General features: G+C 44.9%; 1 protein-coding gene across 1 annotated transcript in view; it reads left to right on the forward strand.

Annotated features, from left to right (window-relative positions):
• Window positions 1–14677, forward strand: part of MEGF11 (multiple EGF-like-domains 11) — a gene marked incomplete at its 5' end in the record, with an annotated part of 97310 nt that overhangs the window by 69651 nt on the left and 12982 nt on the right. Inside the window, 2 exons of the mRNA XM_009070677.1 lie at window positions 1135–1263; window positions 1406–1639. Coding sequence (XP_009068925.1) covers window positions 1135–1263; window positions 1406–1639 — 363 coding nt within the window. The remainder of the gene's footprint in view (window positions 1–1134; window positions 1264–1405; window positions 1640–14677) is intronic.

Consider the following 14677-nt stretch of genomic DNA (forward strand, 5'->3'; position numbering starts at 1 on the left):
CAGATGAAATGCCTAATTGCAGGCATCGTTTCTGTGCTGCAGTCCCAAAATTTAGGCCTTATCCATTTTAAGTAGGCTACAGGTTAGTATCAGACTGAGCATTGATTGTAATAACTTCATTTTTTCCCTTGTTTGAGGACCAGCAGTTGCAAGAGAGAGATACAACTTTACTCCATACTGCAAATCATTACACAGATTCTGGCTATGGTTCATTACTTAGTAGTAAATTTTGGCTGCTAGAAGCTGCTCAGAGACTGACCTGGGGAAGGTATCATCATGCTATGCAAAACCATTGCAGTGACACACAAGGAGTCACATCTTAACCAAACAAGATATGTTCTGCACTATGATAGCAAGTGTGCAGGCTTTCAGTAATGCTCCTTCTCCATGGAAATAAGTGGGATGTGACAGACATTGTTTCTTTCAATTTATTATTGAATAGTGCCTCCAGAAGTATAGTGAGCTGCCTACAGATTTATTGTAATAGCCCATCATGGTAATTGTATGAATAAATTTCTCAGCTGGACATTCAATCATTTTGTGTTTGATAGGAATACAAAGACAGGATAGAAATTCCTTCTGTATTAGGAATCCTGATACAGAAACAGAGCAAATCAAACCTCTCAGATGCTCAATTCTGTAATTCCACCTACAATGTTCTATTCTCCTCCTGGCACTAGTAGGGATGAGTAGGAAAGCATATGGGATTTGTTTGGTAAAAGTCTATTGGGTTCGTATAAAGGTTCATTAAAACTCTTCCTTGCAACTAACCCCATGAAAAAATAATGTAGGTTGGTGGAGAATGCTAAGCTCTCTCCAGATGTTGTTTAGAGCTTCTGAGCTCATGTGCTGTTAAATTCTGAACATTTATAATATATATCAAGACTTTCAAAGCCTTTGTACCTGTTATTGATTTCATCCTTGTGAAGTCTTGTATGACTTTGCCAGAAAGTTACAGTTTAATACGTAATAAATTGTGCATGAAATGCATTTATCTTCTGCTTTAAAATAGTAATAATCATCTAATATTAGAGTGTTATCCTAGAGACCCTGAAACCAGAGAGACTTTCCTACTGAATTTTCCATTCCTGAAAACAGTAGAATTCTTTCCAACCTTTTTCTTTGGCTTCCCAGAGTGCTCACCAGGAACATTTGGTTATGGTTGCAAACAGCTATGTGAGTGCATGAATAATGCTACATGTGACCATGTCACAGGTACTTGCTACTGCAGCCCAGGCTTCAAAGGAATCCGATGTGATCAAGGTACAGTGGAATTCTATCTGTAAAATCCCTCTCTCTCTCTCTTTCTCTCCCTCTCCAATGATGTACTTGCATTAAAAAAACAGTACTTCAGAAATGAAATGCACGATTCAATTTACAGTGTGTTATGAATTACTTTTAACAGCGGCTCTTATGATGGAAGAATTAAACCCCTATACTAAAATTAGCCCTGCTCTTGGATCAGAGAGGCACTCAGTGGGAGCAATCATTGGAATTATTATTCTCCTTCTAATTATTATGGTCTTGCTGGCACTGTTTGTGTGGTATCGACGGAAACAGAAGGAGAAGGGCCATGACATGCCAAGTGTATCTTATACTCCAGCCATGAGGATGACTAATACAGATTACTCACTTTCTGGTAAGGGTCTTTTTATGTTCATCAAATATAGCCTCGTGTTCCTGTGTGTTGGGGAAATACAAGTTTCTGTGATGTGTAACATGGGTTATTGAGCCTCAGAAATAATGACACTTCCGTCCTTCCCCTGAATGCTCTGATCTTTAAACACATAACGGGGACAGGAGAGCAAATAAAACTGATTCAAGCTGCATTATATGTGGAAGTTTACTTTACACAATACAGGATATACCTAGGCAAGAAATATGCTGCATGGGATTTTAAATCATCTGCATTCCTATTGCAGTGCAGAGACAGTTTTTTCCCTTTGAGAAACCTTCAGAAGCCTTTTTTTGCTTGAGAATGGAATTGACTGGGTCAATCACAAGGTTTTGGTTTTGTCTGTGTTGCAGTTTGTGATTTGAGGTGTCCTATTCATTGTGACTCTCTGCTGTGTGCAGACTAGTCCCTGCTGTCTAGACAGCAGTGTGAATTTTCTTTTCAGGGGATGATGAAAGCAGGAGAGAGGAAGAGGAAGGCTCTTTAGGATCAGAAAAAAGCCATACTGGGATCATATTTCTTGGTTTCTATCTTCTGCTACTGCTGTGGAGAACAGCTTTTCTTGACTGATTGACTAAACTTTGGAGGATGTGACCTCCTTTTTAACACTGTCATTCTTCTTCATCCCTCTCTGGCCAGTATCAGAGATGATGCCAGGCAGGAAATGGTTTTACTTCCTTGTGGTTTGCTCCAGTCTGTCTCTAGTGGGGATCTCCTCAGGGTTTCCTTCCTTCTGACTTCTTCTCTTCCCTCTAAGTGGCTGAAGCTGTAAGTCCAAATACATACAAGGTCCTGAAAGGGGCAGAGGTTGGCCCAGCAGCTCTGCTTTCCCAGGCCAGCAGTGCCTTTTGCTTTCTGCTCCCATTGGCTTCTGTGCTGTCTCAGCGTGGCATGGCTGGAAACTTCCTTGTGGACTTCCCTGCCCAGGATGCACCTGGAAGGAGCCTCTCCCATTCAGCCAGTGATGGTAATGCCTGGCTACACCTGGAACTTAGTCAGAGAGCTTCTTGCATGGCACTGTGAGTTCAGCCCTCCTGTCAGGGACATGGTTTCCTGTGCTGGTGTGTCACACATCAAGGGCTGGCTGCTGAGCACCATGGAATAAACTCATATTTAGACTACTCACTAGAGCATTCCTTCTTCTGACAGCTACAAGATGGGGGAAAAATTCATCCTTGGATCTCCTCCCATTCCCTCTTATTTTTGAATTTCAGCTTTGCTAGCTCTTGCTTAAGCTGCCCATTTGGGTAAGAAATGGATGAAAGTGTTGCCAGAGAGGGCTTGTCTGATCCTTGGCTCATTGCCAGCACAACTTGGCCTGAAATTTGTCGTTTCGACATCATTTGAAGAGCCAGACCATGAACATGCAAAAGACAGCTGTGGCACATCTCTGCAGCAATGAGGCTCTGAGTTCAAATTGAGCAGATCACAGCCACTGGCATGGAAAAATGTCCTGAACTTTTCAGTGATCCATTTTTATCATATTGGCACCTGCTCTGTCTATGTTCAAAGCCTGTTCCACCTCATTTATCTCTGTGCTTCTCTAGTTAGTGTATGTGTAGCCCAGCGTGTCTGAGAGCAACAACTGCCACATTTCAGGATAAGGAAAGGAATATTGTTGGGAGATCCTGACTGGATTATTGAGCTTCTCCTTTCAGAAAAGGGAACAAAAACCTCTCAGTTGTTTTTTCTCCATATTTTACCATGAATGGAGACTTCCCAGTAGACTTGATGGTGTTCCAGTCTGACACTCTGCAGCAGGTCCAAAAAAAGGCTAATGTTGAAAAGGATTCTCTCATCCTTCAAAGTTAACACAGAATAGGACTTTCCTCTCCACACAGAGAAAGCCATGACATTTGAAGACATTGGTAACCCAGGACTATCCCTGTAGGTTATGTGTTTGTGGGCATTGCATCTCCCTATACAATGTTCTTCACATTCCTCTCAGGCTTCTCTAGAAAGAAATTGGATAATGTTTCTTTCCTGTTCATCTCAGCCAGTGATTTGGATGCAGAGACTGGGCCTTTTCTTTCTTCTTTATTTCTTTGTGTAGTTCTTGTAGCAATATAAATTTTATCACTCAGGAAGACGCAGTTGAGTGGAGTCAACCATCTCTTTCTGGAGGTCACAAGAACTGTTTTCCTCCTCCTCCCCCTTGGAAAACTCTGCCATCTGAGCTTGCAGAGGAAGAATAAGAAGTTAGAAACACACTGCTCCATCTCAATCTCATTAACTGCCTGCAGGTACCAGCATTGTTTCAAATGTTGGGCTTTGTTTTAGAAGGGCATTTACAAGTTCTAGTTTCTGAAAACTCCCTGCCAAATTCTGACTGTTCTCCTATTCAGACTTTCTACTCATTAGTAACCATCCAATTTTTGCCTTATCAGTGCTGCTTCACTTCCATAGGGCAAAGACACAGGAAAAGGTGCTGATGTGCATCTTCCTCAGCAGAAAATGAGGAGGTGGATACTGAGACAAGATCACAGATAAGAAATAGCTGCATGGCACAAACAACACATGCAGCTGAGTGCAGGTGTGTGTTGCAGATGATGCTGAAGGACTGCAGTGGTATTACATAGAGATAACAGGGATCCCAACCTTCACGTGAAGGTTTGTATGTGGATTAAGGGCAGAATACTGTGCAGATATACTTGTCCAATGAATATAATCCCATGTAAACCCATGTACTTTGGCAGGAATTCCACCTGGATGGCTGCAGTATCCAGCCCTCTGTGGGTTGTAACATTATGGCTCTCCGGAATCACCAGTTGTTATTTTCCCTGTTTACTCTTGTTTGGGTAGTGGTGCTGCTGTTTCTGAACAGAGTCACATACACAGATCCCAGACTCTTGGAGGCAGCAACTTCTTCCAGCACATTAATTTATTTCTGGAGGATGTTTTTGGTCTTTATGTCCTCAGCTCTTCTGAGGCTGATAATCCATGCATATGTGTGGGAGAGATTATAAGGAAGGGGAACCCCCTGGGCAGCCCTTGGACTCTTTTTTATTTGTGGATGAAGGATGTGGCAGCAAAACACACACACTCTGCTCAGCAGCTAGAGGGAAAGAAAACCAGTGCAAAAGAAAACCACCCATGCTGGGAGAGCTTATCCACAGCCCATGGATCTGAGAGCACACTTTGCCAAATAAGCCTGAAATCAATGTGGTGCTCCCCAGCATGAGAACAGTGCATTGCATCCAAAAAAAAAGATTTTAAAGTGCCTGTTTTTTAGTTCAAGGAGATTGGGACAGAAGGGAAAACTGTGTGGAAGTGCTGGAGAACAGCAGAGATTTCTTGCCAGGACTTTCACAAAGACTTGGGTATGGGCCGAAGTGATGTTTGAGGTCTTATCAAGGTCTTAACAAACTTTCCGGTATGGGTGAATCCTATGCAGAAAGCCAAAAGCTAAACAAAGCTTGGTACAAATAAAGCATCGTGGGTCCTGAAGCCTTAGACAAGACAGTTCCAGGAATGATCTGCAGATGAAGTGTGGTGGGAGGTGGCAGAGTGAACCCTACTGCTCAGAGCCTTCAGCCGTCTCGCTGACACCCTGCATGGGCGGAGAGGACCCACACAACCAGGAGAAAGCAGTTCCATTTAGCAACTGAAAAGTCTGAGTCTGTATTTACTGCAGAGTGCTCACTTACTCCCTTTTTCTGTGGCTGGGCTTGTGCCCAGTTTCTACACTGTTGTCCTGTAGCTGCTGCAGGATGGGGACCAGTGCTGTCTGTGTCACCCCACAGCCCAGGCTCAGAGCAGGAGCTCAGTCTCAAGTGATGGTGTTCAGGCCTTCATCCAGACCTCATGGGTCTTCTCCTAGAGGAGCCTTAGGCTTGAAGGGCTCACAGCAAGGCTCTGCCATCATAGGTCCCCTCACAGGTCTGATGTCCCCATGGAAACATTGCCATTACCTTGGGGCTATTTTAGTTTTATTTTAATTTAAATAATTCCCTTCCTTAGGCATTTAAGTCTTTACTTAGTGTTCAGAGCAGAATAAAATTCTCACCTTTAGGAAGAGAAGGGTTTTTTGTGAGTTGTCCTTTTTTTTGTTGGGTATTTTTAAACAGGGATAGCATTAGACTTGAATTTGATGTATTTCCAGCCAGCAGTTACAAGAGCTTCATGAATAAATGTGTAGAAAATGGACTGTGCTATCAAGGTAAATCAGCCTGGGTGGGTACTTAAGTATCGACCAAATGGCTCTGTGTGGAAGGAGTAATTCTGAGTCCATGGTGCTGCATGCAGTGGGGAAGAAAAGGGTTTGGTGATGTGTATGAGCTCAAGGTCATTAATTCAGCACTGTGCTAAGCAGTAGGGCAGTCTGGTAGACTTTTACTTCAGCTGATGTTGGGTGCAGAAAACAAGCTCTGGCCAGATGAGCTGGCTGTGAACTCTGTCAGCTGGCCCCCAGGAACCTTGGTGTGTGCCCCTTATCTCACAGCAGGGGCAGAGGGCTCTGCCTCTTCCTCTGAGCTGGTCCTTGCCCACAGCTGAATGAGGACACAATGGATAAGGCAAGGGGGAAGGCAGAACTGGGGTGAGTCAGCCATCAACACTCACCTACGAAGCAGAAAGACATGGATCCAAGAGTCTATATTTAACTGGGAGCGCAGGTTGTGAGGAGGGTGGATGAGCTCTGCTCCCTGGGGAGCTGTCAGTCCCTCCTGAGCAGGCTCGAGGCTGTGTGTGAGCAGCTGTGTTTGTGATGGGCACACACCAACGTGGTGTTTGGGTTCCAGCCCCAGCTCTCACTTGCAAGCCCCAAAGGTGATCTGTTTCATGCTAATTCGTTGGCAAATATCACAGAGTTAGTTAGGGGAGATAGCAGAAGCCTGGCTGAAAGAAGTTCAGTGCAAAGACTTTAGCTCCAAAATTCCATCCTGATCTACTTTATTAGCAACAACCTCTGTAAACAGCTAGGACTTGAAGGCTCTGCACTTACCACCAAATTAGAGCTGACCTCGAAAATCACTTTGCATGTTTCAGCAGAAAAGAAGGACTCAGTGAGATGTGCACGTGCGTGAGCAGCTTCCCCCCAGCCCTGAGCCACTGCACTTATGTAAGAGACACCCTGCAGATAAAACCACTGCTCTGAAACAGGATATTCTGCAGTAAATTAGGCTAAATCTAGATCTCCACAAGATGTCAGCAAAGCAAAGTGCATGCTCAGAGTAGGGCGGACACAGAGGGCAAGGAGAGATGGGTACCCCTCGGTGCCAGCCAGGTCCCTGTCCTTCCTCACCCATCGCTGCCAACCTTCATTCAAGATGGTGATGGGTCCAAGCAGCCATCCCAGCACTTCACTGCCCTTTCCACGTGAAGGTGTTCCCTAAAACTAACCTCTCTGCCTACAGTTTACTAAAACCCATTCATTTGCTTCTTGCAGTGCTTTGTTGTTTAAATGATGCTGCTCCAGTTTAAATTTTCCATCCTTTCTTCCAGTGGTACTTTGAGATATTTATCAATTTGTCATGCAGCTGGAACCAGATTGGGATTGATGTTTTCATTAGAACTGCCAGTATAAATATGATGCCTTTCTTGGTAAATCGCTTTGTTTGGTGAATGTGTTTATAAGCTAAGGAAACAGATAAAATGTCTCTGAGCATTGCAATGTAATTGCCCAGGTTTGCCTTTCAGGGCTCCAGCTTTCCTTTTTAACAAGCCTTTGCACAAAAAAAAGCTATGTGAAAATTTTGGCCCCCTTGGTACAGTTATAGCACCTTGATTTCTAACATGAACTGCCTTTTTTTTTGTAACAGAAAGTTGTAATTGGTTTCATAACTACAAGGATTATTCTGCTCAGTGGCTCTTACATGGTTTAACCTAAGACAGCAGCTGTGTTGCAGCTCATACATTTCCTGAGTTTTGCATTCCTTCCCTCTCCTGCAAAACAGCTGGACTGTCAGGAATGACTTTCTTAATATCTTCTATAAGATAACACTGTATTAATTAAATCTTTTGGGTTTTTCCTCTGACATTTAATGCTAATAGCGAAGAGCTTCACACCATGATAATGCAGGATAGATTGTATCTGCAGATGTTTTATAACACCCAGAACTCTTGACAAAGATTTTTAAACTAGATGTCTCTACCATGTTTTCAGTGTCTTAAGAATTGTTATGGCTTCCAAAGTATTTTGTGCTGACTTGTTTTCTTCCCAGATATATCTCAAGGTAGCGGCAGTGTACATTGTTTTTCCAATCCAAGCTACCACACTCTCTCATGTGGTGTGACTTCACGCTTCTTTCCCAGTAATCTGGATGGAAACAGCTCCAGTAAGGTAGATATTACCCCACCCCACACTAGCAATGTTCTTATCAGTTCAAGGAAATCAACCAAAGCAATGTCTGTTGGATCCTGCTGTCTGCCAATGTTGTGTAAAACTCCAGGGCAATGTTCCTGACACCTCACACAGAGGAAAGTTGCCTTCCCCCTCCATGTACCTTCCAGTCTTTGGGCATGGTAACTGGAGTCTCTCAGCACATGCCTGTCTGGGTCAGCAAGGCTTGGTGTCTTAGCAACTCTAAAGTATCTTTGCTTCTCAGAAGAGATAAAGAACTAGATATATAAAATAATCCATTAATGTAACACAAGTAAATCAATGAAGCATTAAGTCAGTATCTCACTTTGCTCTGTCATTGTTTCCCAAAGCAATAGAGACACAAATTCCCTGCTGACACAGACAAGCAGAGATGCAAAAAGGTACCTAGGGTGCTTCTGAGCACTGTTCTGACTCAGCCAGGGACATTCTGGGAGCTCTGATGTCACTCGTGGCTCTTCAGCCAAGCAATTGCCACTGTATTGCTCAAACATCCAGGAGTACCTTCCTTATCACATGTTGCTATTGGTTCCCTCAGACCATTAATGGACAACACTGTGATTCAACTCACCGCTTTAGCAGTGGATTTAGATATGGTAAATGGTAAAACAGCTCTTCTTTGGAAGCTTAATAAGCCAAGGTGAGGCAAAAGTAGGGAGCAGTGGGAAAAGGCAATGCCATTGATTTCATCAAGGTTGTCAGCTTAAAAAATGATGGTACTTGCAGGCTGTGTCACCTTAATCCAAATGTAACTACTAACTGGAAGGCTGTAAGAACAAGATTAATGCAAAAAAGGACAGTATTGTACAAGACAGAGTATGCAAAACTGTCCCTACATGTGCTCCTCTAAGTCATTTCTGGGTTATTAAAAGAAAATCTCATTAAAATGTAATAAAAAGGCTGGCTCCAGAGATTTCTCAGAGAAATGTTTAGCCAGATGTGTAAATATGTTTTCTGATGTAGATGGTCCCCTTGCATCAGGCATTTTTGCTCCCCAAATTGAAAGTGCAAACGCTCATAATGTCAAATTTAGGATGAGTGTTTATCTGGACCCACTAATCCTGTTGCAGTCATTTAAATGAATTCAGAAAAAGGTCAAAGCAAGCACCTATCGTGGTTTCCCAGCCTGCAGTGCCATCTTCTCACAGAGCTACTTCAAACATTGAGCTGCAGGAAAGGTTGAAGCCCCAAGTGATGCACTGGGACTAGCCTGGAAGCTGCTCATTCTCCTGCAGCACTGGCTAGCCATAGTCAGCAGCTTGTCCTGACAGTCACTAAGAGAAAAACCAGTGGATCTGGTATTTTCAGGGAATTTATCAAAATATATAGCCTGATATTTCCTTCAGATCTCCCACCATCTCACTTATTAATGAGAATGCTTTGCAGTGCTGAATAGCTGAGGATGGCCAAAAATACGCTTGGTCTGTCTGCAGCTCTGCAGCCAAGTAAGACAAAAGAGCATATAAAGCCCCTAATGGCTGCCTTAACGAGTTCATTTCCAAATCAGTTTGCCTGGTGCCATTCCCACTTTCTACAGAGAAATGTGCACAAGCTGTACTTGGAGGATTCATTTCTCTGTAGTGCCAGCTGGGGTCACAAAGGAACCAGCACAGATGCAAAATGAAAAAAAATGGCAGAGGAATCTCTGAAGTGCTGAGCCAGAGCTCTGGATGTGTTATCCTCCCTGTGCTCCAAGGAGATCATGCCTTGAGGCGATGGACTGGAGCCATTCCTCTATCACTTCTCTCAGAGACAGCTTGGGCAAAGCACAAAGGCAGGACAGAGGGGAGATGCAGCCCTGCTGCAGCTGAGAAGGGTTTTTCTCTTGTGTGCTCCCCCAGCCCCTCTCATCCTCTTCTCTTCTCTTCTCTTCTCTTCTCTCTTCTCTCTGTCTTATTTTGCCTTTTCTCTCCTCTTTCCTTGATGTTCTTCTCCACTCTATTTTTTCTCATATCCCTTTTCCTGATCTTTTTTCTCCCCCAGCTTTACACATGTTGTTTCTCTTTTCCTTCCTGCTGTCCTCTCCCAGCCCTGCCCCTGCTCCAGGGTCCCTGGCTGCAGGGCTCCCAGCACAGCTGCCTGATGCTGTGGCTTTGCTGACCCTGCTGCTGCTCTCAGGGTGCACAGTGGCACCTCTGTAGGGAAGCAGGTGGGTGAGGATGGCTGGTGGCAGGAGCCAAAGGGCCCAGCATTGCCCTCAGCACTGCAGTTTGTGAGATGGCTCTGTCTGCACAGGACAGGAGCACTGCCAAACCTTCCCACATCCTCCTCGGACCGGGGGGAAGGGATCTCACCTCCTCATTTCCTCTCTGCCAGACAGACATTTGGCCACTGCTCAGGACCCTGTGCATGTCCTGAAGGTAAATCATTGAAGTTGCTGAGAGACAAGTATGAGTGGGGGCACTAAAACCCTCCCTGTGTGTACTGAGCTGGGTGGTTGTGCCAGTGGAGCGTGGAGTGGAACACAGGCAGGAGAAAAACAAGTGGGAGGATAAGGGGGAGCTTATGAAAAGAAACTAAAAAAAGGCTTGGCTGCTTTTATCTGGCAGAATGAATGCTGAGGGGGAGCATGATTGCCATCTATAAATACAGCAAGGTAAACAGAAGGAGGGAGGAGAGCTGTTTAAGTGAGATGACAGAGCTGGCACGAGAACAAATGAGGATGAACTGGCCACGAATGCATCGAAGCTAGAAATTAGATTTCTACCATCAGATCAGTGAGATTTTGGAATAGCTTCCCAGGAAGACTAATGGGACAAAGAAATCTGATTACTGTTAAAATGGAGCTTGATCAGCTATCTAAGGGATTATGTGCCTGGGTGTTTGCAGTAAAAGGCAGCTGGACTCGGGGACTCTGTGATCAAAGGCCTTCCAGTCCTGTGGCCCTAAAGGCTGCTCCAGCTGCCAGGCAGGAGCTTGCAGGGCTGAGCTTTGCCTCTGGGCAAGGTCCAGGAGAATGGATATGCAACTCTGAGGTTAAGGAGGATGCAGAGGCTCCAGCATCTCAGTGCAAGTTTTTAACTACCAGCACCTTGCCACAAGTTGCTCTTTCCCATGTGGGTGAGCTTGCCAAGTCAGCTTGGATGACATGCTGGAACCACTAAGTCACTAGATATTTTAGTATTAGTTTAAGTGAAGCCAAAAGTTGACCTTTCCTTTCTGGCTCCTACAAGTAGGTTTGACCTTTTTTCTTACGACATGTGCAGCAGCGACTACTAACAATGCTGCAAGTTACCAAGGAGTGTCAGACAGGAGCTCGAGTGGAATTATGACACAGAATTACTGCACAAAAACTTTCCAAAGCAGACAGAGATACACAGTCACCTGCATGGCTGTGTCTTCACATCAGAGCTCTCATTGCTGGAGTTACAGACCAGATTTCAGACACTAAGGACCTATTTTGCTCGGAGGGTGTTTGCCAGGACAACTCTCAGAACCACTCTCAGGGCTTCAATGCCAGCTTTGTATTTGAGTTTTTGAATGGTGCACGAAAGTAGGAATATATCTCACTTTTATTGAATGCTGTAAAGTTTGTGAAGAATCCTCTGTACAAAGCATGAGGCTGCTGCACAAGCAAATGGAAGATTCTCACCTTGAGCTTTTGCAAAGCTCATAATTCCACCCACACTCCCTTCCAGCATCACAGCTAGAGTCCAGGTGTTGCTGGTTTCTACAGACATCATAAAAATCAATTGCTATTAGATGTCCTGAATTTTTAAAGCCAGCAGTTTCACATCTATTAAAGGAAGTTCTAAATTCTACCAAAGACTTCACATAAAATTAGAAACTGCAAAACAGAGGTCACTGGAAATGGTCTGACTGGATGTCACCCAGCTAATAAAAAGGAATTCAGCCATGGAAAGCATCATTAAAGTACCTTTGACTAAAACTTGCCCAAGAAAAAGGAAGACTGCAAATACAGAATGGCTGCAGAATGTTTAGGATGGGCATCTAAAACTGAGCACGCAGGCTTGGGCTGTGAAATCTGAAGTCAGTAGTCAGGGAAATTAATGGCAACTCTTACTGATTGCTCTCCTGGAGGATAAAGGTATGATGGAGCTCCTGCCAGCACTTCTTTGCCTAATCACCATGGACATTAAAAACCTGAGCCCTGACAAATGGCTGGTGGTGATCAGGTGGCCACTGTCATCTATCCAGCCCTTTCAGACAGGCTGATAATGACTTTGCTTTACTTATGCTGGTATCTCCTTGATCTTAAAGGAAAAGTTGCCAGATATGAGGTAGTTTTAACCAAATTGCTAAAATTACAAGCTAGGAATTATAATGGATAAATTTACTATGAAGGATTTCTTCCTTCAGAAAAGCAATTTTGCTTCACACTAAAAACTGAAGTATTTTCTCTCTTAAAAAAAAAAGTTAACAAATTATAGTGTGTAAAGAAATGATAGTAGCACAAAGAGACAGCTATAATCACATTTCTTCCCAATTGCTGCATTCAGAAAAACTTAGAAATGTCCCCAAATCATTTCATTAAAAAAAATCAATTCTAGCCCATAGCTCTTCATGCCAAATTTTAGGTTTGGGAGCTGATTTATAAATCCTGCAAACCCACAGCTTTTAATAGAAACCCCAAGACTTTAATAAATGTGCTCTAAGTGGTGCAGCTGGGTTGATAATCAGCATTTGTGTTATGGCTGCAAGTTGTGAAGTGAAGAATGAAGCCTTGGGCTCTGCTGAGGAGAACTGACAGTGCTGTCGGTGCTGAGGTACATGGACTGAGCATCAGGCCAGGAGTGGTGACTCCTTCCTCAGTGACCACGTTCCACACTGCTCTGCTCTTCTTCCCCTTGTCACTGCTGGTTTGTCTGACCTGCCCCATCATCCATATGTGTTTGCTGTCGGTGTTTCCCTTCCCAGTCTGGGGGAAGCCCAAGGAACTGCAGAAGGCTGGACAAGGAATTCTTAGAGCAAGTCCAGAGGAGGCCACGAAGCTATCAGAGCACTGGAGCATCTCCCCTATGAGGACAGGTTGAGAAGTTGGGGCTGTTGAGCCTGGAGAAGAGAAGGTTGTGTGGAGACCTCAGAGCAACTGCCAGGAGCTGAAGGGGCTCCAGGGAAACTGCAGAGGGACTCTGTTAGGAAATGCAGTGACAGGACAAGGGACAATGGGTACAAATTCAAAGAGGGAAAATTAGGGTAGATACTAGAAAAAAGTGTTTTCCTGTGAGGGTGGTGAGACACTGTCCCAGGTTGCCCAGGGAGGCTGTGCCTGCCCCAACCCTGGCAGTGTTTCATTCCAGGTTGGATAAACCCTTGAGCAACCTGCTCTGGTGGGAGGTGTCCCTGCCCAGGGCAGGGGTTGGGGCTGGATGATCTCTAAGGTCCATCCCAACCCCTAAAATTCTGTAGCCCTATGATAAAGAAGTGACTCCTGTGCTGTCAGTGGGGAGATGCCACACGCACATTCCGCGCTGGGCGTGAGGATGTGCAGCCCCAGACACTGCTCTCAGGCAGCGATCGCTCTAGAAATATTGCAGACAAGCAGCTTTATCAACTGTGTCTCTGCTCTGGGCATGTCCTTGAGGAGAGTGGCTGGTGCAAAGGTGCCTAATGAGCTGATGACACATTGTTACCTCGGTGGGAATGGAGAGAGACAGAAAATGAGCAGGAGCAGGACGAGGCACTGGATACAGCCGTCACTGCTGGTGCTGTCTGATGACAGATTCATGGACTGTGGGGCCTCAAGGGACTGTGGTGATCATCTGGCTGCACTTCCCACACAGCACAGGGCACCAAGCACCCTGAATTAATGCCTCATTCAAGGTCAGTGCTGCTGGCTTTGCAGCAGGTCTGCATCCATAGCCTGGCTGGATTGGAAATGGCCTCCTGGGCTGGTAGCACAAGCTCAAAGCACTTGTGGCCACACACGCTCAGGGGACATGCAGCACTGCATGTCCTGGGAGCACAGAGCCACATGTCCCTTCCCTCAGGTGGCACATCAGGTGTTTCCAGGAGTGCTGGGGACTCTGGGCTTCCTGCAGAGCATCCTCAGTGCCCAGGGAGCAGGAGCACTGCAGGCACAGGGACAATGTGGGGCTGGCTGTGCACTGAGGGCTGATAGATAGCACTGTGAAGGTGGGTGAAAACACCTTTGGAGTGTGGGTGCCAGGTGGGATTTCATATCCCAACAGGCTTCACTGAATCAGTGGAGGTTTTTTTGTTCCAGGTCTTATAACCCATTATGAAAACCAAGTAAAAATGAATGAGATATCAGGAAAAATGTAATGTTGGGGTAATTTTGTGCTTGAATTTTAACCTCCTTTTTGTTAAGCATTTCCTTGTAAATACAGTAAAATACCAGAGCTGAACCCTCTGAACAGAGGCAGGATGCTTCCCAGTCTGGAAGCAGACACAGGAGAGCAGTGATGACTTCATAACTTTAATTTTTCAGAAACAGGGTTGGGATTTGCTCTTGAACTGACAGTCCCTCAGGACTTTTCTGGCAGGTGTGGCTTTCAAGGGAAAAGTGCTGAAGTGGAAAACTCTGCAGTTTTAACAACTACAGCAATTCCCAGACCCTCCTTGCTGGGACTTACCTATCTCCATATCTCTCTAGAGCCTCTTTTGCTGTGGTGCCCCAGTCTAGAGGAGCCATGTGCCCCCAGCACAGCAGCCCCTCTGCTTTCACTGGCACTGCAGAGATGCTCCAGGGAGCTCACTGC

The sequence above is a fragment of the Acanthisitta chloris genome, unplaced genomic scaffold (genome assembly GCF_000695815.1).
Source record: "Acanthisitta chloris isolate BGI_N310 unplaced genomic scaffold, ASM69581v1 scaffold25062, whole genome shotgun sequence".
Classification (NCBI taxonomy): domain Eukaryota; kingdom Metazoa; phylum Chordata; class Aves; order Passeriformes; family Acanthisittidae; genus Acanthisitta; species Acanthisitta chloris.